A 27141-nucleotide genomic window follows, 5' to 3' on the forward strand; every position below is an offset into this window, starting at 1 on the left:
TGGAGCCGGTTCACACATCTCCAGGGCAGCTGCGGAGCGGATTACACAAGGGTCCTGTGCGTCTTTGGCTAAGTTTCAGGTCCGAATTCAGGCAAAAAATCGGGCCTGAATCGTCCCTGAAACAGAGAACAGGGACACACCGGACCCCTGCTGTAAGCCGCGTCCGATCTAAGTGTAAACCCAGCCATAAAAATAGGTACACATGGAGGCTGCCTTTTCCAGCATTAGAGTTTTTATGAAAGTATAACTCTGTAAAAATGACATGACACCAAAAATGAAGGTGTAAGAACAGAGGCATTATAGTTTGCGTAATAGTATTAGTGGTCATGAAATGTATTAATGCATGCTGTTTGCATAGTTTCCTAGCTTGAGTTTACAACATGTTAGATAAAGTCATTAATGTTTTGTCATTGTTGCTCATGCTCATTATAAGTACTAAATCATTTTTCACTGCTGCCTTGTAAATACATTATATGTTCTGAAATGCTTTGAAATCTGCCCATGCCCAGTATGCAGGGCCATCTTACCGAATGGGCATGCTGAGAAGTTGCCTGGGGGCTCCACTTGCCCGGGGGGCCCCACCTGTCCAGTGACCCAGCCCCAGTTATGCATTAGTCCCGATTCCCGTGTGCATCGCGCCGCCGAACTTAGCAGGTGGCAAGCACCTGACGGCCCTGCACTGCTGTCAGGCCACTTGGGTCATGGAGGGGAAGCCCATAACTGGAGGAATGCCTGTCTGCCTCTCCGGGAACAGGCACACACAGGACAGTCGAGTCTGACTCCCGTCCGTGCGTGTGTTCACCAAACCCAACCACCGAACTTGGAAGTTGTCATTAGCCTGGCACTGCTGTACCAATAAATATCGCCTTATCGATTATTTGCATTTTTATTCTCGTGGGTGATTGTGTAGCCCGGATCAAAGTGCACTGCATTGCCTGTGATCCTTTAATGCTCTTAAAGCGGAGTTCCGGGCACAGAAATGATTTTTTGCTGAACATACCCCCGGGACAGTCAGGGCTAGCACATTCCACAATGGCTAGCCTCTGATCTGTCCCGGTTCGCACTTACCTTTTAGAAGAAATACTTACTTAGAAAATTTCTTCCACAGCGTTTCCAGCTCTGTTGTGGGCAGCTGAAGCCGGCGCGGTCCTCTTCTCTGTCTTCTTCCGCGTCTTCGTGTCACAGAATGCACTGCACCGGCCCCTCTCGTCACTTCCGGTGCGGCGCTGCATTCCTAAACAGCTTCTGGGCATGCCCAGAAGCTGTTTAGCAGGGGAATGCGGCGTTGCCCGGAAATGACGAGCGGGGCCGGTGCCGTCGCATTGATTCCTGGGAGCTATGACGTTTAGCTCCCAGGAATCATCGCGAGGCAGGAAGTGACGGGGTGAGCCTCGGCGCTGGAGGAGGAAGCCAGGGCCGGTCCGAGGCGGGTGCACGGGGTGCATCGCACCCAGGCGCCGCGAGCTGAGGCGGAGGAGGGGCGCCGAAGCTCCAGTGACAGTGCCGGTGTTCTAAAATTTAATACACAGCTGACAGAGAGGAGGGGAGGCAGCAGGACTGGTTGCTTAGCTGGGAGGAGGCGGGATGGAGAGAAGACATTCTCGGGTCTGAGAGGAGGCGGGACGGATTGCTTAGCTGGGAGGAGGCGGAACGGAGGTAGAGAAAAAATGTAATCAGCAAGCTCTGCATTATTACAATTATGCTCGACCTCCGTCCCGCCTCCTCCCAGCTAAGCAGTTCGTCCCGCCTCCTCCCAGCTAAGCAGTTCATCCCGCCTCCTCTCAGACCCGAGGATGTCTTCTCTCCATCCTGCCTCCTCCCAGCTAAGCAGTTCGTCCCGCCTCCGCCCCGCCTCCTCTCAGACCCGAGGATGTCTTCTCTGCATCCCGCCTCCTCCCAGCTAAGAACTTCGTCCCGCCTCCGCCCCGCCCCCTCTCCGTCCTGTCTCCTCTCAGCTAAGTAATCAGCAGTCCCGCCTCCTGTCCTCTCTGTCAGCAGTGATGTAATGGTGCCGGCGGGGCGCCATTTTTAAATCTAAAGTAAACTGCAGTGGCCCAGCAGTGGCGAGTGCCTCTCATCACGGCCAGGTAAGACCCCTCCACAGCTTCTGACCACCTCCCCCTGTACCATGCCCACAGCCTCAGACGTCTCCCCCTGTAGCATGCCCGCAGCCTCAGACGTCTCCCCCCCTGTACCATGCCCACAGCCTCAGACATCTCCCCCCACTGTACCATGCCCGCAGCCTCAGATATCTCCCCCACTGTACCATGTCCGCAGCCTCAGACATCTCCCCCCCCCCGTACCATGTCCGCAGCCTCAGATATCTCCCCCACTGTACCATGTCCGCAGCCTCAGACATCTCCCCCCCCCGTACCATGTCCGCAGCCTCAGATATCTCCCCCCTGTTCCATGTCCACAGCCTCAGATATCTCCCCCCTGTACCATGCCCGCAGCCTCAGACATCTCCCCCCTGTACAATGCCCGCAGCCTCAGACATCTCCCCCACTGTACCATGCCCGCAGCCTCAGACATCTCCCCCCCCCCTGTTCCATGTCCACAGCCTCAGACATCTCCCCCCTGCACCATGTCTGCAGCCTCAGACATCTCCCCCACTGTACCATGCCCGCAGCCTCAGACATCTCCCCCCCCCCCCTGTTCCATGTCCGCAGCCTCAGACATCTCCCCCCTGCACCATGTCTGCAGCCTCAGACATCTCCCCCACTGTACCATGCCCGCAGCCTCAGACATCTCCCCCCTGTACCATGCCCGCAGCCTCAGACATCTCCCCCACTGTACCATGCCCGCAGCCTCAGACATCTCCCCCCTGTACCATGCCCGCAGCCTCAGACATCTCCCCCACTGTACCATGCCCGCAGCCTCAGGCATGTCCCCCACTGTACCATGTCCGCAGCCTCAGACATCTCCCCCCCCCCCTGTACCATGTCCGCAGCCTCAGATATCTCCTCCCTGTTCCATGTCCACAGCCTCAGACATCTCCCCCCTGTACCATGCCCGCAGCCTCAGACATCTCCCCCCTGTACCATGCCCGCAGCCTCAGACATCTCCCCCCTGTACCATGCCCGCAGCCTCAGGCATGTCCCCCACTGTACCATGTCCGCAGCCTCAGACATCTCCCCCCCCCCCCCTGTACCATGTCCGCAGCCTCAGATATCTCCTCCCTGTTCCATGTCCACAGCCTCAGACATCTCCCCCCTGTACCGTGCCCGCAGCCTCAGACATCTCCCCCCTGTACCATGCCCGCAGCCTCAGACATCTCCCCCCTGTACCATGTCCGCAGCCTCAGACATCTCCCCCCTGTACCATGTCCGCAGCCTCAGACATCTCCCCCCTGTACCATGTCCGCAGCCTCAGACATCTCCCCCCTGTACCATGTCCGCAGCCTCAGACATCTCCCCCCTGTACCATGTCCGCAGCCTCAGACATCTCCCCCCTGTACCATGTCTGCAGCCTCAGACATCTCCCCCCTGTACCATGTCTGCAGCCTCAGACATCTCCCCCCTGTACCATGTCTGCAGCCTCAGACATCTCCCCCCTGTACCATGTCTGCAGCCTCAGACATCTCCCCCCTGTACCATGTCAGCAGCCTCAGACATCTCCCCCCTGTACCATGTCCGCAGCCTCAGACATCTCCCCCACTGTACCATGCCCGCAGTCTCAGACATCTCCCCCACTGTACCATGTCCGCAGCCTCAGACATCTCCCCCCCCCCCTGTACAATGTCCGCAGCCTCAGATATCTCCCCCCTGTTCCATGTCCACAGCCTCAGACATCTCCCCCCTGCACCATGTCTGCAGCCTCAGACATCTCCCCCACTGTACCATGCCCGCAGCCTCAGACGTCTCCCCCCTGTACCATGCCCGCAGCCTCAGACATCTCCCCCACTGTACCATGCCCGCAGCCTCAGACATCTCCCCCCTGTACCATGCCCGCAGCCTCAGACATCTCCCCCACTGTACCATGCCCGCAGCCTCAGGCATGTCCCCCACTGTACCATGTCCGCAGCCTCAGACATCTCCCCCCCCCCCCCTGTACCATGTCCGCAGCCTCAGATATCTCCTCCCTGTTCCATGTCCACAGCCTCAGACATCTCCCCCCTGTACCATGCCCGCAGCCTCAGACATCTCCCCCCTGTACCATGCCCGCAGCCTCAGACATCTCCCCCCTGTACCATGCCCGCAGCCTCAGGCATGTCCCCCACTGTACCATGTCCGCAGCCTCAGACATCTCCCCCCCCCCCCCTGTACCATGTCCGCAGCCTCAGATATCTCCTCCCTGTTCCATGCCCGCAGCCTCAGACATCTCCCCCCTGTACCATGCCCGCAGCCTCAGACATCTCCCCCCTGTACCATGTCCGCAGCCTCAGACATCTCCCCCCTGTACCATGTCCGCAGCCTCAGACATCTCCCCCCTGTACCATGTCCGCAGCCTCAGACATCTCCCCCCTGTACCATGTCCGCAGCCTCAGACATCTCCCCCCTGTACCATGTCTGCAGCCTCAGACATCTCCCCCCTGTACCATGTCTGCAGCCTCAGACATCTCCCCCCTGTACCATGTCTGCAGCCTCAGACATCTCCCCCCTGTACCATGTCCGCAGCCTCAGACATCTCCCCCACTGTACCATGCCCGCAGTCTCAGACATCTCCCCCACTGTACCATGTCCGCAGCCTCAGACATCTCCCCCCCCCCCTGTACAATGTCCGCAGCCTCAGATATCTCCCCCCTGTTCCATGTCCACAGCCTCAGACATCTCCCCCCTGTACCATGCCCGCAGCCTCAGACATCTCCCACCTGTACCATGCCCGCAGCCTCAGACATCTCCCCCCTGTACCATGCCCGCAGCCTCAGACATCTCCCCCCTGTACCATGCCCGCAGCCTCAGACATCTCCCACCTGTACCATGTCTGCATCCTCAGATATCTCCCCCCTGTACCATGTCTGCATCCTCAGATATCTCCTGTACCATGCCCGCAGGCTCAGACATCTCCCCCCTGTACCATGCCCGCAGCCTCAGACATCTCCCACCTGTACCATGTCTGCAGCCTCAGACATCTCCCCCACTGTACCATGCCCGCAGCCTCAGACATCTCCCCCACTGTACCATGTCCGCGGCCTCAGACATCTCCCCCCTGCACCATGTCTGCAGCCTCAGACATCTCCCCCCCTGTACCATGCCCGCAGCCTCAGAAATCTCCCCCCTGTACCATGCCCGCAGCCTCAGACATCTCCCCCCTGCACCATGTCTGCAGCCTCAGACATCTCCCCCCTGTACCATGTCTGCAGCCTCAGACATCTCCCCCCTGTACCATGCCCGCAGCCTCAGACATCTCCCCCCTGTACCATGTCCGCAGCCTCAGACATCTCCCCCCTGTACCATGCCCGCAGTCTCAGACATCTCCCCCCTGTACCATGCCCGCAGCCTCAGACATCTCCCCCCTGTACCATGTCCGCAGCCTCAGACATCTCCCCCCTGTACCATGTCCGCAGCCTCAGACATCTCCCCCCCTGTACCATGACCGCAGCCTCAGACATCTCCCCCACTGTACCATGTCCGCAGCCTCAGACATCCCCCCCCCCCTGTACCATGTCCGCAGCCTCAGACATCTCCCCCCCTGTACCATGTTCGCAGCCTCTAACCATCTCCCCCTGTACCATGTCCACAGCCTCTAACAATCTCCCCCCTGTACCATGTCCACAGCCTCTAACAATCTCCCCCCTGTACCATGTCCACAGCCTCTAACCATCTCCCCCTGTACCATGTCCACAGCCTCTAACCATCTCCCGCTGTACCATGCCCGCAGCCTCAGACATCTCCCCCCTGTACCATGTCCGCAGCCTCAGACATCTCCCCCCCTTTACCATGCCTGCAGCCTCAGACATCTCCCCCCTGTACCATGTCTGCAGCCTCAGACATCTCCCCCCTGTACCATGTCCGCAGCCTCAGACATCTCCCCCCTGTACCATGTCCGCAGCCTCAGACATCTCCCCCCTGTACCATGTCTGCAGCCTCAGACATCTCCCCCCTGTACCATGTCTGCAGCCTCAGACATCTCCCCCCTGTACCATGTCTGCAGCCTCAGACATCTCCCCCCTGTACCATGTCCGCAGCCTCAGACATCTCCCCCACTGTACCATGCCCGCAGTCTCAGACATCTCCCCCACTGTACCATGTCCGCAGCCTCAGACATCTCCCCCCCCCCCCTGTACAATGTCCGCAGCCTCAGATATCTCCCCCCTGTTCCATGTCCACAGCCTCAGACATCTCCCCCCTGTACCATGCCCGCAGCCTCAGACATCTCCCACCTGTACCATGCCCGCAGCCTCAGACATCTCCCCCCTGTACCATGCCCGCAGCCTCAGACATCTCCCCCCTGTACCATGCCCGCAGCCTCAGACATCTCCCACCTGTACCATGTCTGCATCCTCAGATATCTCCCCCCTGTACCATGTCTGCATCCTCAGATATCTCCCCCCTGTACCATGCCCGCAGGCTCAGACATCTCCCCCCTGTACCATGCCCGCAGCCTCAGACATCTCCCACCTGTACCATGTCTGCAGCCTCAGACATCTCCCCCACTGTACCATGCCCGCAGCCTCAGACATCTCCCCCACTGTACCATGTCCGCAGCCTCAGACATCTCCCCCCTGCACCATGTCTGCAGCCTCAGACATCTCCCCCCCTGTACCATGCCCGCAGCCTCAGAAATCTCCCCCCTGTACCATGCCCGCAGCCTCAGACATCTCCCCCCTGCACCATGTCTGCAGCCTCAGACATCTCCCCCCTGTACCATGTCTGCAGCCTCAGACATCTCCCCCCTGTACCATGCCCGCAGCCTCAGACATCTCCCCCCTGTACCATGTCCGCAGCCTCAGACATCTCCCCCCTGTACCATGCCCGCAGTCTCAGACATCTCCCCCCTGTACCATGCCCGCAGCCTCAGACATCTCCCCCCTGTACCATGTCCGCAGCCTCAGACATCTCCCCCCTGTACCATGTCCGCAGCCTCAGACATCTCCCCCCCTGTACCATGACCGCAGCCTCAGACATCTCCCCCACTGTACCATGTCCGCAGCCTCAGACATCCCCCCCCCCTGTACCATGTCCGCAGCCTCAGACATCTCCCCCCCTGTACCATGTTCGCAGCCTCTAACCATCTCCCCCTGTACCATGTCCACAGCCTCTAACAATCTCCCCCCTGTACCATGTCCACAGCCTCTAACAATCTCCCCCCTGTACCATGTCCACAGCCTCTAACCATCTCCCCCTGTACCATGTCCACAGCCTCTAACCATCTCCCGCTGTACCATGCCCGCAGCCTCAGACATCTCCCCCCTGTACCATGTCCGCAGCCTCAGACATCTCCCCCCCTTTACCATGCCTGCAGCCTCAGACATCTCCCCCCTGTACCATGTCTGCAGCCTCAGACATCTCCCCCCTGTACCATGTCCGCAGCCTCAGACATCTCCCCCCCCCTGTACCATGTCCGCAGCCTCAGACATCTCCCCCCCCCTGTACCATGTCCGCAGCCTCAGACATCTCCCCCCCCCCCTGTACCATGTCCGCAGCCTCTAACCATCTCCCCCCTGTACCATGTCCACAGCCTCTAACAATCTCCCCCCTGTACCATGTCCACAGCCTCTAACCATCTCCCCCTGTACCATGTCCACAGCCTCTAACCATCTCCCGCTGTACCATGCCCGCAGCCTCAGACATCTCCCCCCTGTACCATGTCCGCAGCCTCAGACATCTCCCCCCTGTACCATGTCTGCAGCCTCAGACATCTCCCCCCTGTACCATGCCCGCAGCCTCAGACATCTCCCCCACTGTACCATGTCCGCAGCCTCAGACATCTCCCCCCCCCCCCCCCTGTACCATGTCCACAGCCTCAGACATCTCCCCCCCCCCCTGTACCATGTCCGCAGCCTCTAACCATCTCCCCCCTGTACCATGTCCACAGCCTCTAACAATCTCCCCCCTGTACCATGTCCACAGCCTATAACCATCTCCCCCTGTACCATGTCCACAGCCTCTAACCATCTCACCCCTGTACCATGTCCACAGCCTCTAACCATCTCACCCCTGTACCATGTCCACAGCCTCTAACCATCTCCCTCTGTACCATGTCCATTTGGTGGGCACTGATGAGGCTGCATTTGGTGGGCACTGATGAGGCTGCATTTGGTGGGCACTGATAAGGCTGCATTTGGTGGGCACTGGTAGGCTGCATTTGGTGGGCACTGGTAGGCTGCATTTGGTGGGCACTGATGAGGCTGCATTTGGTGGGCACTGATCAGTCTGCATTGATCTCTTGTTTTAAGTCTGCAGTCTCTTACCATCTCCTGTTTGGGGGCTCTGTCTAACAGACTCTCTAACAGATGCCCTCTCTGTGTCCATTAGATAGACCCCCCTCCAGTTCCCATTAGAGTACTCTGCTTCTCTTACTGTAATTTGTTTATTGTTAAGAGATCGTGGGAGTGTCCCGCGGTAAGGAAGATGTCTTAGGGGAGCATCTCTGTGTTTGAGCCATTGCCATAGAAACATTTGTAAAGGGGAGGAGTAGGTAAGATGACTATGCCCACGTGGGGGCGCCAGAAAAATTTCTGCACCCAGGCGCCTGTGACCCTAGGATCGGCCCTGACTGGTAGGCTGCATTTGGTGGGCACTGGTAGGCTGCATTTGGTGGGCACTGATGAGGCTGCATTTGGTGGGCACTGATCAGTCTGCATTGATGCATTGATCTCTTGTTTTAAGTCTGCAGTCTCTTACCATCTCCTGTTTGGGGGCTCTGTCTAACAGACTCTCTAACAGATGCCCTCTCTGTGTCCATTAGATAGACCCCCCTCCAGTTCCCATTAGAGTACTCTGCTTCTCTTACTGTAATTTGTTTATTGTTAAGAGATCGTGGGAGTGTCCCGCGGTAAGGAAGATGTCTTAGGGGAGCATCTCTGTGTTTGAGCCATTGCCATAGAAACATTTGTAAAGGGGAGGAGTAGGTAAGATGACTATGCCCACGTGGGGGCGCCAGAAAAATTTCTGCACCCAGGCGCCTGTGACCCTAGGATCGGCCCTGACTGGTAGGCTGCATTTGGTGGGCACTGGTAGGCTGCATTTGGTGGGCACTGGTAGGCTGCATTTGGTGGGCACTGATGAGGCTGCATTTGGTGGGCACTGATCAGTCTGCATTGATGCATTGATCTCTTGTTTTAAGTCTGCAGTCTCTTACCATCTCCTGTTTGGGGGCTCTGTCTAACAGACTCTCTAACAGATGCCCTCTCTGTGTCCATTAGATAGACCCCCCTCCAGTTCCCATTAGAGTACTCTGCTTCTCTTACTGTAATTTGTTTATTGTTAAGAGATCGTGGGAGTGTCCCGCGGTAAGGAAGATGTCTTAGGGGAGCATCTCTGTGTTTGAGCCATTGCCATAGAAACATTTGTAAAGGGGAGGAGTAGGTAAGATGACTATGCCCACGTGGGGGCGCCAGAAAAATTTCTGCACCCAGGCGCCTGTGACCCTAGGATCGGCCCTGACTGGTAGGCTGCATTTGGTGGGCACTGGTAGGCTGCATTTGGTGGGCACTGATGAGGCTGCATTTGGTGGGCACTGATCAGTCTGCATTGATGCATTGATCTCTTGTTTTAAGTCTGCAGTCTCTTACCATCTCCTGTTTGGGGGCTCTGTCTAACAGACTCTCTAACAGATGCCCTCTCTGTGTCCATTAGATAGACCCCCCTCCAGTTCCCATTAGAGTACTCTGCTTCTCTTACTGTAATTTGTTTATTGTTAAGAGATCGTGGGAGTGTCCCGCGGTAAGGAAGATGTCTTAGGGGAGCATCTCTGTGTTTGAGCCATTGCCATAGAAACATTTGTAAAGGGGAGGAGTAGGTAAGATGACTATGCCCACGTGGGGGCGCCAGAAAAATTTCTGCACCCAGGCGCCTGTGACCCTAGGATCGGCCCTGACTGGTAGGCTGCATTTGGTGGGCACTGGTAGGCTGCATTTGGTGGGCACTGATGAGGCTGCATTTGGTGGGCACTGATCAGTCTGCATTGATGCATTGATCTCTTGTTTTAAGTCTGCAGTCTCTTACCATCTCCTGTTTGGGGGCTCTGTCTAACAGACTCTCTAACAGATGCCCTCTCTGTGTCCATTAGATAGACCCCCCTCCAGTTCCCATTAGAGTACTCTGCTTCTCTTACTGTAATTTGTTTATTGTTAAGAGATCGTGGGAGTGTCCCGCGGTAAGGAAGATGTCTTAGGGGAGCATCTCTGTGTTTGAGCCATTGCCATAGAAACATTTGTAAAGGGGAGGAGTAGGTAAGATGACTATGCCCACGTGGGGGCGCCAGAAAAATTTCTGCACCCAGGCGCCTGTGACCCTAGGATCGGCCCTGACTGGTAGGCTGCATTTGGTGGGCACTGGTAGGCTGCATTTGGTGGGCACTGGTAGGCTGCATTTGGTGGGCACTGATGAGGCTGCATTTGGTGGGCACTGATCAGTCTGCATTGATGCATTGATCTCTTGTTTTAAGTCTGCAGTCTCTTACCATCTCCTGTTTGGGGGCTCTGTCTAACAGACTCTCTAACAGATGCCCTCTCTGTGTCCATTAGATAGACCCCCCTCCAGTTCCCATTAGAGTACTCTGCTTCTCTTACTGTAATTTGTTTATTGTTAAGAGATCGTGGGAGTGTCCCGCGGTAAGGAAGATGTCTTAGGGGAGCATCTCTGTGTTTGAGCCATTGCCATAGAAACATTTGTAAAGGGGAGGAGTAGGTAAGATGACTATGCCCACGTGGGGGCGCCAGAAAAATTTCTGCACCCAGGCGCCTGTGACCCTAGGATCGGCCCTGATCTCCCCCCTGTACCATGTCCACAGCCTATAACCATCTCCCCCTGTACCATGTCCACAGCCTCTAACCATCTCACCCCTGTACCATGTCCACAGCCTCTAACCATCTCACCCCTGTACCATGTCCACAGCCTCTAACCATCTCCCTCTGTACCATGTCCATTTGGTGGGCACTGATGAGGCTGCATTTGGTGGGCACTGATGAGGCTGCATTTGGTGGGCACTGATGAGGCTGCATTTGGTGGGCACTGGTAGGCTGCATTTGGTGGGCACTGGTAGGCTGCATTTGGTGGGCACTGATGAGGCTGCATTTGGTGGGCACTGATCAGTCTGCATTGATGCATTGATCTCTTGTTTTAAGTCTGCAGTCTCTTACCATCTCCTGTTTGGGGGCTCTGTCTAACAGACTCTCTAACAGATGCCCTCTCTGTGTCCATTAGATAGACCCCCCTCCAGTTCCCATTAGAGTACTCTGCTTCTCTTACTGTAATTTGTTTATTGTTAAGAGATCGTGGGAGTGTCCCGCGGTAAGGAAGATGTCTTAGGGGAGCATCTCTGTGTTTGAGCCATTGCCATAGAAACATTTGTAAAGGGGAGGAGTAGGTAAGATGACTATGCCCACGTGGGGGCGCCAGAAAAATTTCTGCACCCAGGCGCCTGTGACCCTAGGATCGGCCCTGGAGGAAGCAGTCATAGGTGAGTATTTACGATCTTCAATAAAAAGGTGAGTAAACAAAAAAAATTAAAATAACTATCCAATTCCTTTTCAGGTGAGCTCTACCTAGCGGAGGGGCACAAAAAAAAAAAAAATTGTTTTTGTGCCTGGAACTCCGCTTTAAGATGACACTGCCAGTATGCCATGTTCCAATGAGCAGTACAGATCTGGACACTTGTAGTTACATAACTGTCATGATGTTCAAATCTACAGTATGTCATCACAAGAATAATGAAGACAGGAGGTCAGTGAATCATGTTATTAGAGAAGTAGCTGGAAACAGCTAAATTATAATGATATAGTCATATTGTAATGGCAGTTCCTGGTATTTATAGTGGGTTCTGATAGGCTGGTTCACCCTGTGACTTTTCATATATTTTGGGAAATCCAGTAACAAGTTCTTCCTTTGCCCTTTTCTGAGTTCTTAGTGCTTCTGCCTATCTTGGGGATATTCCCACTCCTCCATGGAATACACTCCAGATACAAAAGCAGTCAGGGAGAATGTGAGAGTTGTTGCCCATTCAAATGACCACAACAGGCATACACCTTTCGAAACTGAGGTGCAGAGATTCCCAGCAGAGATCCGAGGGATATAAGAACTCATTCAGTCAGACATCTCAAGCACTGATGAGCTGAATTGAGAGGACTAAACCTTCAAGGGGGGGGGCTGCATTATGTCTGCTGTGGGCCACAATATGACTAGTGAGGGTTGCACGTTCTTAATTCCAGAACTTAATTTTAAGAACTTAACAGAACTTAAAGTAAAAATATTCAGTCCCAAAGAAAAGGATCATAAACATTTTCGGAAGTATTTAGCTTCAAAATGATGTAAAAAAGTGTAATTTATCAACTAGACACCAGCTGGGGTTGCATTTATTTTTTCATTAAGCCATGAAGGTCCTCAGAGAGGGAGCGAGAGGGCTGCATGCAGACCATAAAACACCAGTTTGACATGTCTGCATTAGGGGATTAAAAGTGTATGTAAACCTTCAGTCAAAACTGCATGTAAATTAATTCCAAATGAAAGGGGTAAATTGTAATGTTTAAAGGCTATATTCTCTGCAATTCAAATGTGTGAATGTGAAAACACAACATTATGGTCACTAGATGGCGCTGAGGAGCATACTTATTTCCTATGATAGTCAGTGCCATCTAGTGGCTATAATGCAGTATTCTCCAACTACACTTGTGGCATATTCAGTCTCTGATGGTCTCCAATAGCACATCTCCACTACAGTCTTCTGTAATAAATCTGCAGTCGCTGAAGTCATAAGTAGCATTATGCATGCCTATTATAATGTGTAGCCCCTTGTTGATTTCAGGGAACATATTTGGGGCCCCCTATATATCTAAGTTAATCACTACTGTTATACACTAAGTATTTGGCAATTAGCTAGTGGGGTAGGAACTGGCCAAATAAGGCTCATGTTGATGTAGTTGGCTAGGTAGAACATTTAATGTTAAAATACTACTAAAACATGTATGAGGCCTTTGCATTGAAGCAATGCGTTATGGAAATTACAGAGCACTTAAACTTCAGTATACAATGCAAAACAAGGTAGTGCAAATATAATAAATCAGTCAACAATAAAAGTCCATGATCTGGTTGAAAAAGAAATATATCCAGCACCGATGAATAGAGATGGAATATAGTTCATAAATCAGCTGTAAAAGGTCATATGTAAATAAGAGAAAGATATGTCCAGGCGTCTGATGATGTCAATTAGATGATGAAACGCGTCGGGACCCATACGTCGGACGACAGCACGCCTTGCACCACGGTTTTTATCCTTTATTTACATGCCGGTTTTCTACTTTTTTTACGTCAGTGTACTTTTAATAAATGTTAATTCAGTTTGAACGTACTACACCATTCCAGTCTCTTTCTTCACCTGAGGTAAATAACCTTCATCAATGCTGAGAGTCACCCATTCATCATTCTTTTGATGCCATTGCTGCTGATTATCTACCATCATTGTCTCATGTGACCACTCTATAATTTGAGGGTCACGTTTGTCCGGTAAACAGTTTGGAATATCCACGGGTTATCTATGCATTATATTTGCCTCCATTCACTGGTGCTGGACATATCTTTCTCTTATTTACATATGAACTTTTACAGCTGATTTATGTACTGTATTCCATCTCTATTCATTGGTGATGGATATATTTCTTTTTCAACCAGATCATGGACTTTTATTGTTGACTGATTTATTGTATTGACGCTACCTTGTTTTACATTGTATATTTTGGGTCTGTAATCTTACCTTTATGGATGGCTGCCTTTCTCATCTGCTGATGTATACATAAGTGTGTTCCAAGTGCAAATTAAATTACTTTTCCACTTATACTGTAGTAATAGGTAAAATGATTGGAAGAGAATTGTACAGGAGGTAGACATATACTTGGTTTTTCCACAGTTTCACTGAAGAAGGTTTGAGTGTTTTTTTTTGAAGTGGCATGATAAAAGCTGGCAATTTTTACATAGTTACACTGATCCAGCTTGGAATGTAAGTATGTTTGTGCAATAACTGTGGGATCCCCTGAGGAACCTGGAAATCACTGTAGTAGGCACCACTACGACAGTAATCTCAACTATCTTCTGGGTCCCATGCCAAGCCGCTGCATTGTGAACACAGGATGCAATGTAACTACGTACAAATAAAGTAAACACCATCAATTTGTGCCATACTCTCACTTCGTGCCAGAGTCCCAATATTGTCTCCAGGACTGGAAGTGAAGGAAAGTCCACCTAAAGGTCAAAGGGAGAAAAAAAATACTGACAGGGGCTCTAACCCAGTGTTTTCTAACATTTTTTTCAGTCAAGGCACCCTTTAAAATTATGCATGATCTTGAGGTACCCCGTTCTATGCTATAAAAAAAACCTAAACTAATAGTTTTACATATCGCAGCACATCCACACATGTAGAATACCCAACATTAGATATTATTTATTCTTCCAAAGAGAATATTTATTCTTCCAAAATAAATACACCTTTGCACACTGGTACTGACTAGTATTCCAATGTTTCTCTCCACCCTCAGTTTCTCTCCCTCACTCTGCTATTGTGACCCCGGGATGCTGTGCAGGCTTTCCTTATCAACCCATGACATCATTGGTTGTTCTGACACCAGTGGACATAAGGTTGTAATGTTGCACAATGAAAACCAAAGCTTTGTGTAACTAAAAGGCAGGCTTTATCCACCTGCTGGCTTGTATACAATTTTTGGGCAATTTTTAGGTATTTTGCCAAAGCTCCACTGAAAAAGCCTGAAGGCACGCGTGTTCTAACCATTCTCTACTCTACTTGCATGCAATTGTAGGGCAGTAGCAGGGAGTGCCCATTCAGCCACTCACTGGATACTGCCCACTGAATGTGACAGCAGGGATCATTTTTACCAAGGTGTGATGCAAAGCATTGCAGCTGTGGCATGTGTACACCTCCTATCACTGCCTTTACAGCCTATGGGGGAGCACGATTGGGGCCTAAAAAGACCTAAAAAAGATACACTTTGCTGTATTACCATGCTTTATTACTGTATACAGTTGCACATTAATCAGTACAGTTATCTCTTAATTGTTTTGTTTTACAAGACTTCAATAAAAAAGTAAGATTAAAAACAGGAAAGGTCGAGAGCTCTCTAGATTGCATGAATCTTGATTTTGGAAACTATTTTATTTCATTTGTTTTACTTTTTGTATAAGCTTCTAAATGCTGCACTCCATTGACAATGATCTTATATAATAGTGATAAGGTAACAGTTAGGGAAGAAGCTGTAACAACTATCAGGCCAAAAAACAGTAGCCTTAGGACTCAATAGCTACAGGATTCAATTATATTCAGGTCTGTGACTGTGGAACCTTGTCATTTTCAAGATTCTGTGTAATTATATAATGCTCTTTCTTTAGGTGACAGCATCATCACATCAATAAAAGCACACTTAGTCACCTGCATTGAGGTGACTTAACTGCTTATATAACCCTCTATATAAACTTTTTACATTCAATTGCAAAAAAAAAAAAAATGACAAAGGTAATTAGTAGACTGTACGAATCTGGATAGTCACAAGGCATTATTTTAAAATACTGGCAGCTCTGGTCATTTGAATTATAACATAAATAAGGCAGCAGTATATTTTTAGCAATCGAGATAAAGCAAGACAGTTGAAATTGCTAATTCAATGGTCCTAGTGTAGAAGTGAATATTGGTTGATTAGTTGTGCTCTTCCCACTTCACAATTCTTTTTACAAACCCATAAAGATGCCACGGGGGTTGTTTTAGGGCCATACACACTATAAGATTTTCTGAAGACTTTTTCCTTCAGATTTACCTTTCCTATGTAGTGCAAGGGCCTGCCAGATTGCATACAAATTGAAAGTGTTTAGATTTGACCTCCTATTATATGGTTTTGGTAAGTCTGAAGGAAAAAGTCTTCAGAAAATCTTATAGTGTGTATGGCCCATTAGTAAAGCTGGAGAGTGCAAAATCTGGTGCAGTCCTGCATAGAAACCAATTAGCTTCCAGTTTTTTTTTTTTTTTTTATCAAAGCCTAAAGCAGGGTACACACTAGTAGAAAATCTGCCGAAAATTCCCGCCCGATGTGAAATCGTCCGATTTTCGCCTAGTGTGTACACAACTTTCAGACATTTTCAACGAAAAAAAAAACAGAGGGACAAACACCAAAATTTTTTTCATCCGTCCCCAGGCGACCGATTTTCGCTAAATGTGTATGCAGTTCGCCCGTGAAAAATCGGATACGAAAGACCGCGCATGATCTGAAGTTGCTGACAACCCGGAAGTCTAGGAACAAATGTGCCAAAAAAAAAGAAAAATCGGACGAGAAATTTCGTGAACATTTATGCACTGTCGACTAAAAACGGTAATGAACGCTGAGAAGACAGAGAAAAATCGGAGGATATTTCGTCCGATTTTCGTCAAGTGTGTATGGCCCTTTAGCCCCCTTTCACACATATGGTCCGTTCAGTTCATCAGTTCAGTCACGTCAAAATGTTTAGATTTTCATCCGTTTTTTCATCCGTTTATCATCCGTTTTTCATCAGTTTTTTCATCTGTTTTTTCATCCATTTTTCATCCATTTTTATTTACATCCACTACCAATCCAAAAACAGATGAAAAACAAACTGTTGTCCGTTTACATCCGTTTTTCGTCCGATCCGTTTTTTGACGGATTAAAAATAGGACATTCATCCGTTCAAAAAGATGGACATTGATGGAAGTGGATGAAAACAGATGTTAACTGATGATCATCCGTTGTCATCTGTTTTTACATAGAGATGCAATGATGTCCGTTTTTCATCTGTCAACGGATGGATGAAAAATGGACAAACGGACTGTATGTGTGAAAGGGGCCTTATTGTACAACCTGAAGTTAGAATCTGATTGGCTATCATGCACAGCTGCTCCAGATTTTGCACTCTTGAGTTTTAGTAAATCAACCCCTCAGTTTTTCATGCAGGAGTCCATAAGCTAACTTATTGAGACAAAGGTAATACATGTACAGGAGGTCCCCGGGTTACAAACATCCGACTTACAAAACAACTTCTACTTACAAACAGAGGGATAAAAAAGGAAGTGAGATGAAATCTACCCCTAGGAAGGGAAATTTACTCCTGTAAGAGTTATCATGGGAAAAAGGTGGCTCCACTGAAGCTTTATCACCAATCCTTGTTTCTACAACAACCCAACATTTTCAAAATCCAATTGTCATAGGGACAGAAAGTGAGGTGAAATCTTCTGAACAGGGGCACTGACAGCAAAGCAAATGGTACAGGGGTGGTAACCCTTCCCTATGCTATCCAAAAAATGTAAAAAAATATTATTTTGGCTGGGGCTACACTTAAAACATTTACCTGTTCTGACTTACAAACAAATTTGACTTAAGACCAAACCTACAGTCCCTATCTTGTTTGTAACCCGGGGACCTCCGGTATACATAATATGTGATCTGATAAGTACCATTATTGGTTGCTAGTTTTGTTTTTTTATGGCCGGTGAAAATGTTATCCCTGCTTGAGATCCTAGCCCAGTGGATGTCAACTTTTGAGGTATAGAGGACCTCTGCTGCAGCTTTTGACATTACCAAAGGGCCACACATAATGTGCAGTTTATAGAATGCCAGTGAGGACTATCAGAGCCTGCAATAACACTAGATGAAATGATGGTCAGAAACTGTGGACATGCTATACATTGTTTAAGTTTGGGTTTGGTTGGAGACTATAAACATACTGCAGGAGGCATATTACATGAGGTCAGGAGAGGTCCCTTCTTTTACCCCTTTACAAATCAATGTTCCCAACCCAATACAGATTGCTGGGGTTCAAGGACCATACAACTAGTACCAAAGAGCTGCATGTGGCCCTCAGGCTTATGGTTTGGCCCCAGGGCCCAAGCCTCTTTGTTTCAGAAGCTGCAGTTTAAATTTTGCAGTACCTCCTACAGAGGAAATATCAAACATAAGGGCCCTTTCACACGGGCGTTCCGCATGTCCGTAAATCATCCTATTTTTTTGCGGATGATTTACGGACATAATGTATGTCAATGGCATTGCGGATGTCAGCGGAGGACCATCCGCTGACATCCGATTTTCTTCCTTTCAGTTCTGTTCAGTTTTTTGGAACAGAACAGGACCCTATTTTTGTTCCGTTGAAAAAACAGAAAGGATGCAAAATCGGATGTCAGCGGTGTCATCCGCTGACATCCGCAATGCTCATAGACTTACATTATGTCCGTATATCATCCGCAAACGGATGGAATGATATGCAGACATACGGAGCGGATGACACAAGTGTCATCCGTGTCCGTGAAAAAAAAGAAGTGCCGGAGCGGATCGCAATGCGGTCCGCTCCGTGTGAAAGAGCCCTTAAAGAGCATAAAGGCTGCAGGAAGGAAGAGAAGATCCATTTAGGGAAGATTTTAGTTAGTACAGAAATCATTTGCACTAAATTATCATATGAAAGTAACATAAGCAAAAAGCTTTGTTAATCCTAAAATATCAAAAAATGATCCCTGGAATTATTAAAACTGCCAGTTGTTAAGTAAAATATAAATGACAGCTGTCTCACTGTGCATTCATTTTTACTTCATATACTGTAGATCAATCTAGCTGAATCGGAAAGCCAAATGTCTTTTCATCTCTGCTTACTTGTAATATTGCTACAGATTGTTTTCTATCAAGCTAAAAATCCAAACTGAATAATCATTAGTTCTAATTAAAGATCCTCTTAGTGAGCTTTGCTGAACATTGTAAAGGTAAGTCAGTATCTCTACCTTTTGTCCAGTTCGAATACATCTTGGGACGCCATAATCCAGATGTTGCTGTCAACTCTCTTTGCTGTCCACAGTTCTGACAATCTCCCCTCTGCTGCGGATGGACTTTGCCAAGTTTCTGCAGTACCTTGATAATGAACCCTCGACTTTGAGGTCAATGATCTTCATACTTAAACAATTCGCAAATGCCCTGGGTTTCCCTTCTTTTTACTGTAAATCCTACTTTTAATTAGAGCTAATTATATCTGCCTGGATAAGCTTGTTATACTTTCATGTTAAAAATAAGCAATTTTTCTTTGTAACTGACAAAGACAGGAACCACGCTAGTGAGTTTTGTTTAGTAAAATCATGCATACAGAATTGGGAGCAAGAAAACACAGTAATAATTGTAATTCAGCTATTGACATTTTAACCAGTTCTGGACCGGAAGGATTTGCCCCCTTAACCTCCCTGGCAGTATGATTATTTCAGATTTTAGGTGCTGAAAGCGGTACCATTATTTTGCATGTAATTCTTAAGGACAAGCAGCCCAAACCAACTATTTACATATTTTTTTACTGTGCATTCTTCTTTATAACATCTCAGGTATGATAAAGTTTGAAACACAAAATCATAAATTATAATATAATAAATAATAAATAATAATATAATAATATAATAATAATACTTTTTATTCAATAAATTATAGTAAATAACGTAATCAAAAACACTGACATTTTTTTTGGTCAAACAAGGATGCAATATTAGTAGTCATATTGCTTCAGTAAACGTCCCGGGTATGGAAAATTTTAAAACATGGTACAGCCCAAAGTCCGACCTTACAATCAGGACAGTAGTACCGGGTTTCTTTTGGATTTTCCTTCCAGTGTTGTCACGTTTAGAGCAGCAAACCACACACATCCTTGTGGGTGCAGGCTTCTTTTCTGTTGGTGGAATGTGGTCCATAAAGTGACGACCAGTCAGGCATTCCGTGTTCACAAAGCCAGCAGCACGACGTCCGAATCTATTTACAGTCCTTGGTGTTTGGTGCCTGAGAAATATAAGTTCGGCAACTTTCCAAACAAAGTCCGCATGAACCACAGGCCTGTCACTCTTTTTTTTTTAGTAGAATGAATGCGTTCCCCAAACATTGTTCAAGAAGATGCCTGAAGACTTTTTTGTAATATTTTTTTTGTTGTTTTCTCATTGCCGGATAAAATGTCATGGCCTGGTCAGCTCTGTCCACACAATCCATGGTGTTGTTGTAATCCATGACCAGTTGTGGTTTCATTACGTCTTTTCCAGCTTTTGTGTGTACCATGACAGTAGAGGTGTTGTGAATGGTACTCATTAGGCACACATATTTTTTATCGCGCCATCTCAGTGTCATCATTTTGCCTTTCTGTCAGGCAACTATTTCTCCTGCCTTGAGCTTTTTATTGCCAAAGGTTGGGGGCATGCCACACCGATTAGCTCTAACAGTCCCATATGCATCCGTCTTGTTGTGAAGAAGGAACTCATACAGTTCTGGAGATGTATAAAAATTGTCTGTGGTGACACAGTACCCCTGATTCAGCAATGGCTCAATCAACGTAAGAACCGAAGCGGTTTCCATTCCATAACTATTGAATCGTTCACTGAATTTGGTTCCTTTCCCAGTGTATAGGACCGAATTCCATATGCAACCAGTGCTGGATTCACATAGCATGAATGATTTTATGCCAAATCAAGCTCTCTTTGACACTATATACTGTATCCAGCTGAGTCTTCCTTTATAGGCCATTAGACTTTCGTCTATACAAATGTCTCTATCTGGTACATAGGTCTGCTAGCAATTTTTCAGAATAATTTGGTAAACGTCCCAAATCTTTTTGAGTTTTGGAGCTTGATGAGAAGTCTCATCAAAGTCTTCATTATTTGCAAAATAATAATAATAATGAGCGAAAATTGGTATTCCGACATGACCGTGCCAAAAAAAGGAGTGGCTAGTAATTTGTTGGTGGTCCAATACCACTTCTGCAGGGGTTTCCCCACCACTCCCTACAGAATAATTAGGCCCAGAAACTTCCAGATGTCCTCTTTGGTCGTGGGTTCCCACATTCTGCTCCTTGAAAACCTCTGATGCGCTGCAGCTTGTTGCTCCTGGTACCGATTTGTTTCCATAACAATCTTTTCAATAACCTCATCGGTCAAAAAGAGTTGCAGGTATGCCAAGGGGGTTGTCATCCTCAACATCCACTTTGATACCAGGTGCTCCAGTAAACGGGAACCTTGGGGGCGCTACGTGCTCCGTACCGCAGTCAATCAAGCACCAAGTCCGCACATCGCTGGGCGCAGTCGCAGGAACATCGCTGAAACCGCTTTCTGTGTCCGATGACGAACTTCCCCCACGAATCGCTAACACTCCATTCTGCAAGCGATTCTGTCGCTGTTTTCCAACAGGTCATATACCGCTTTTGAGGTGGCGGTACTCTTTTTTGATGCCATGGTCGCTTTGCAGTTTCCAGACACAAAGTACAGGAAAAATGCAAGAAGGGCACTGGAGAAAGCACTGGGGGGCAAACTAAGGTCAATTTATTTTATTTTAGTAATGTAATCCAATAGGATTACAATATATCAGTGTGTTTTTGTTTTTAACTTTTTGAATTTGCCGCCGGTTCCACCCCCCTGCGACGTGACGCTCGCAGGAGACGGGGACAAGGTAAGTACCCTCTCTTCCAGGATCCAGCGATGCTCCCTGGCAATACCCCGAGTGTGGCTCGGGGTTACCGCTAATGGAACTGAAATTCCACCCCGAGCCACACTCGGGAATACCGCCAGGGAGGTTAATGACCAGGCCATTTTTTGCGATTCGGGATTGCTTTACTTTAATGGACAATTGCGCAGTCGCGCGATGCTGTACCTAAATAAAATTGATGTCCTTTTTTCTCACTAATAGAGCTTTCTTTTGGTGGTGTTTGATCACCTGTGCGATTTTTTATTTTTTGTGCTATAAACAAGAAAAGAGCGACAATTCTAAAAAAATATATATATATATATATATATATATATATATATATATATATATATATATATACAGGGAGTGCAGAATTATTAGGCAAATTAGTATTTTGACCACATCATCCTCTTTATGCATGTTGTCTTACTCCAAGCTGTATAGGCTCGAAAGCCTACTACCAATTAAGCATATTAGGTGATGTGCATCTCTGTAATGAGAAGGGGTGTGGTCTAATGACATCAACACCCTATAACAGGTGTGCATAATTATTAGGCAACTTCCTTTCCTTGGGCAAAATGGGTCAAAAGAAGGACTTGACAGGCTCAGAAAAGTCAAAAATAGTGAGATATCTTGCAGAGGGATGCAGCACTCTTAAAATTGCAAAGCTTCTGAAGCGTGATCATCGAACAATCAAGCATTTCATTCAAAATAGTCAACAGGGTCGCAAGAAGCGTGTGGAAAAACCAAGGCGCAAAATAACAGCCCATGAACTGAGAAAAGTCAAGCGTGCAGCTGCCAAGATGCCACTTGCCACCAGTTTGGCCATATTTCAGAGCTGCAACATCACTGGAGTGCCCAAAAGCACAAGGTGTGCAATACTCAGAGACATGGCCAAGGTAAGAAAGGCTGAAAGACGACCACCACTGAACAAGACACACAAGCTGAAACGTCAAGGCTGGGCCAAGAAATATCTCAAGACTGATTTTTCAAAGGTTTTATGGACTGATGAAATGAGAGTGAGTCTTGATGGGCCAGATGGATGGGCCGTGGCTGGATTGGTAAAGGGCAGAGAGCTCCAGTCCGACTCAGACGCCAGCAAGGTGGAGGTGGAGTACTGGTTTGGGCTGGTATCATCAAAGATGAGCTTGTGGGGCCTTTTCGGGTTGAGGATGGAGTCAAGCTCAACTCCCAGTCCTACTGCCAGTTTCTGGAAGACACCTTCTTCAAGCAGTGGTACAGGAAGAAGTCTGCATCCTTCAAGAAAAACATGATTTTCATGCAGGACAATGCTCCATCACACACGTCCAAGTACTCCACAGCGTGGCTGGCAAGAAAGGGTATAAAAGAAGAAAAGCTAATGACATGGCCTCCTTGTTCACCTGATCTGAACCCCATTGAGAACCTGTGGTCCATCATCAAATGTGGGATTTACAAGGAGGGAAAACAGTACACCTCTCTGAACAGTGTCTGGGAGGCTGTGGTTACTGCTGCACGCAATGTTGATGGTGAACAGATCAAAACACTGACAGAATCCATGGATGGCAGGCTTTTGAGTGTCCTTGCAAAGAAAGGTGGCTATATTGGTCACTGATTTGTTTTTGTTTTGTTTTTGAATGTCAGAAATGTATATTTGTGAATGTTAAGATGTTATATTGGTTTCACTGGTAAAATAAATAATTGAAATGGGTATACTGTATATTTGATTTTTGTTAAGTTGCCTAATAATTATGCACAGTAATAGTCACCTGCACACACAGATATCCCCCTAAAATAGCTAAAACTAAAAACAAACTAAAAACTACTTCCAAAAATAGTCAGCTTTGATATTAATGAGTTTTTTGGGTTCATTGAGAACATGGTTGTTGTTCAATAATAAAATTAATCCTCAAAAATACTCATTTGCCTAATAATTCTGCACTCCCTGTATATATATATATATATATATTCACTTTCTGCTATATAACATCCCCCCCCCCCCAAAAAAAATTTTTAAAAATCTATTTTTTCCATCCTTTTAGGCCAGTTTGTATTTTGCTACATATTTTTGGTGAAAAAAATCCCAATAGGTGTGTTTTTATTGGTTTGCACAAAAGTTATCCCGTCTTCAATCTAGGGGAAAGATTTATGTCATTTTTATTTATTTATTTATTTTTTTACCAGTATGGAGGGGATTTACAATTTTTAGCAGGACTGCGACATTGCGGCGAACAGATCGGACCCCTAACTGACATTTTTGACACTTTTGGGGGGACCAGTGACATTACTACAGTAATCAGTGCTAAAAATTAAGGATGATCGAACTTTTGAAAAGTTCGGTTCGGCCAGAACATCCGAACTTCCCAAAAGTTTGGCCCGGATTTCAGAACCCCATTGAAATCAATGGGACCCAGAACTTCGGTAATCAAAAAACACCATTTTGAAGCCCCAAAACCCAATAAATGCCCCTAAAAAGTGCCTAGGGTTCTGGGTCATGCCCCATTAACTATTAATCACACAAGAAAAATTCTTAAAAATTGTCATTTTTGCTAAAAAAGCCAATTATTGAAAAAAAAAAAAAAAGAGAGATTTTTTGATTTTGACTTTGGATTTAGTATCTGGGGGGGGGGGGGGGGTCTAAAAGGTGTGCATGTGAAGTTTCAGCTCTGTAGCATGTCCAGAACCATGAAAAAAGAAAAAGATAATTTTTCAGTAGAACAGGGATGTGGGTCGGGACCCTCCTTTAACTTTAACACCTATATGATCTTTTTTTCTGGTTCTGGACATGCTACAGAGCTGAAACTTCACAGGTACACCTTTTAGACCCCCCAGACACAAAATCACACAAAAAAAAGTTCTTAAAAATTGTCATTTTTGATACAAAAACGCCAATTATTGAAAAATTAAAAAAAAAAAGAGATTTTTTGATTTTTACTTTGGATTTAGTATCTGGGGGGTCTAAAAGGTGTGCATGTGAAGTTTCAGCTCTGTAGCATGTCCAGAACCATAAAAAAAAGATCGTTTGTATTAGAAAACTTTCAGATCTGATTTTTCACCAATATGGCTTCTCGGTTTTCACACCTTGCCGGTTTAATAGAAGGCATTTTTTTTGGGTTCTTTGCAGTCAGGAAAAACATCTGAACTTGTGTATAGTGGTACTGTGCACAAGTTCAGATGTTTTGCCTGCCTCCAAAACCCCCAAAAAATGCCAGCAAAAACACACCTGGGCATTTTTTTTTTGACGCTAGCGTTTTTTTTGCCATTTTTTGTGGTTCTTTTGAGGCAGGCAAAACATCTGAACTTGTGTATAGTGGTATATATACACACATACATATATTTATATACACACCTAGACATATATAGGTGTGATAGTAGCAGAAATATATTACTGTAAATGATTTCATTAGCGCAAGCATATATTTCTGCTACTATCACACCTATATATGTCTAGGTGTGTATATAAATATATGGATGTGTGTATATACACCACTATACACAAGTTCAGATGTTTTGCCTGCCTCAAAAGAACCCCAAAAAATGCCAAAAAAAACGCTAGCGTCAAAAAAAAAAATGCCCAGGTGTGTTTTTGCTGGCATTTTTTGGGGGTTTTTGGAGGCAGGCAAAACATCAGAACTTGTGCACAGTACCACTATACACAAGTTCAGATGTTTTTCCTGACTGCAAAGATCCCAAAAAAATGCCTTCTATTAAACCAGCAAGGTGTAACAGGAGCGAAGCAAACCCCCTGTCAGAAAGTTTTCTAATACAAACTATCTTTTTTTTTCTTGTTCTGGACATGCTACAGAGCTGAAACTTCACATGTACACTTTTTAGACCCCCCAGATCTGAAATCCAAAGTAAAAATCAGAAAATCTTTTTTTTTTTTTAATTTTTCAATAATTGGCTTTTTTTATCAAAAATTACAATTTTTAAGAACTTTTTTTGTGTGATTTTGTGTCTGGGGGGTCTAAAAGGTGTACCTGTGAAGTTTCAGCTCTGTAGCATGTCCAGAACCAGAAAAAAAAAAAAGGATTGTTTGTATTAGAAAAATTTCTGACAGGGGGTTGGCTCCGCTCCTGTAACACCTTGCCGGTTTAATAGAAGGCATTTTTTTGGGATCTTTGCAGTCAGGAAAAACATCTGAACTTGTGTATAGTGGTACTGTGCACAAGTTCAGATGTTTTGCCTGCCTCCAAAACCCCCAAAAAATGCCAGCAAAAACACACCTGGGCATTTTTTTTTTGACGCTAGCGTTTTTTTTTCCATTTTTTGTGGTTCTTTTGAGGCAGGCAAAACATCTGAACTTGTGTATAGTGGTATATATACACACATACATATATTTATATACACACCTAGACATATATAGGTGTGATAGTAGCAGAAATATATTACTGTAAATGATTTCATTAGCGCAAGCATATATTTCTGCTACTATCACACCTATATATGTCTAGGTGTGTATATAAATATATGGATGTGTGTATATACACCACTATACACAAGTTCAGATGTTTTGCCTGCCTCAAAAGAACCCCAAAAAATGCCAAAAAAAACGCTAGCGTCAAAAAAAAATGCCCAGGTGTGTTTTTGCTGGCATTTTTTGGGGGTTTTTGGAGGCAGGCAAAACATCAGAACTTGTGCACAGTACCACTATACACAAGTTCAGATGTTTTTCCTGACTGCAAAGATCCCAAAAAAATGCCTTCTATTAAACCGGCAAGGTGTAACAGGAGCGAAGCAAACCCCCTGTCAGAAAGTTTTCTAATACAAACGATCTTTTTTTTCTTGTTCTGGACATGCTACAGAGCTGAAACTTCACATGTACACTTTTTAGACCCCCCAGATCTGAAATCCAAAGTAAAAATCAGAAAATCTTTTTTTTTTTTTTTTAATTTTTCAATAATTGGCTTTTTTTATCAAAAATGACAATTTTTAAGAACTTTTTTTGTGTGATTTTGTGTCTGGGGGGTCTAAAAGGTGTACCTGTGAAGTTTCAGCTCTGTAGCATGTCCAGAACCAGAAAAAAAAAAAAGGATTGTTTGTATTAGAAAAATTTCTGACAGGGGGTTGGCTCCGCTCCTGTAACACCTTGCCGGTTTAATAGAAGGCATTTTTTTGGGATCTTTGCAGTCAGGAAAAACATCTGAACTTGTGTATAGTGGTACTGTGCACAAGTTCATATGTTTTGCCTGCCTCCAAAACCCCCCAAAAAATGCCAGCAAAAACACACCTGGGCATTTTTTTTTTTGACGCTAGCATTTTTTTGGCATTTTTTGGGGTTCTTTTGAGGCAGGCAAAACATCTGAACATGTGTATAGGGGGTATATATACACATATATGTCTGAATATATACCCCTAGACAGATATAGGTGTGATAGTAGCAGAAATATATTACTGTAAATGATTTCATTAGCGCAAGCATTTATTTCTGCTACTATCACACCTATATATGTCTAGGGGTATATATTCAGACATATATGTCTATATATACCCCCTATACACATGTTCAGATGTCATGTCTGACATCAAACATGTCCTCAAAAAAGCACTGGCAGTGGCAGCCCCTGCAGCATAAAAAATGCTTGGCTGGTGAG

General features: G+C 46.5%; 1 protein-coding gene across 1 annotated transcript in view; it reads right to left on the reverse strand.

Annotated features, from left to right (window-relative positions):
* Window positions 1-19031, reverse strand: part of SLC51A (solute carrier family 51 member A) — a 68523-nt gene extending 49492 nt beyond the window's left edge. The window contains exon 1 of the mRNA XM_082252265.1: window positions 18874-19031. Coding sequence (XP_082108391.1) covers window positions 18874-18908 — 35 coding nt within the window. The 5' untranslated portion in view covers window positions 18909-19031. The remainder of the gene's footprint in view (window positions 1-18873) is intronic.
* Between the last annotated feature and the right edge of the window lie 8110 nt (window positions 19032-27141).

This window comes from Pelophylax lessonae, assembly GCF_965119305.1.
Source record: "Pelophylax lessonae genome assembly, chromosome: 3".
Classification (NCBI taxonomy): Eukaryota; Metazoa; Chordata; class Amphibia; order Anura; family Ranidae; genus Pelophylax; species Pelophylax lessonae.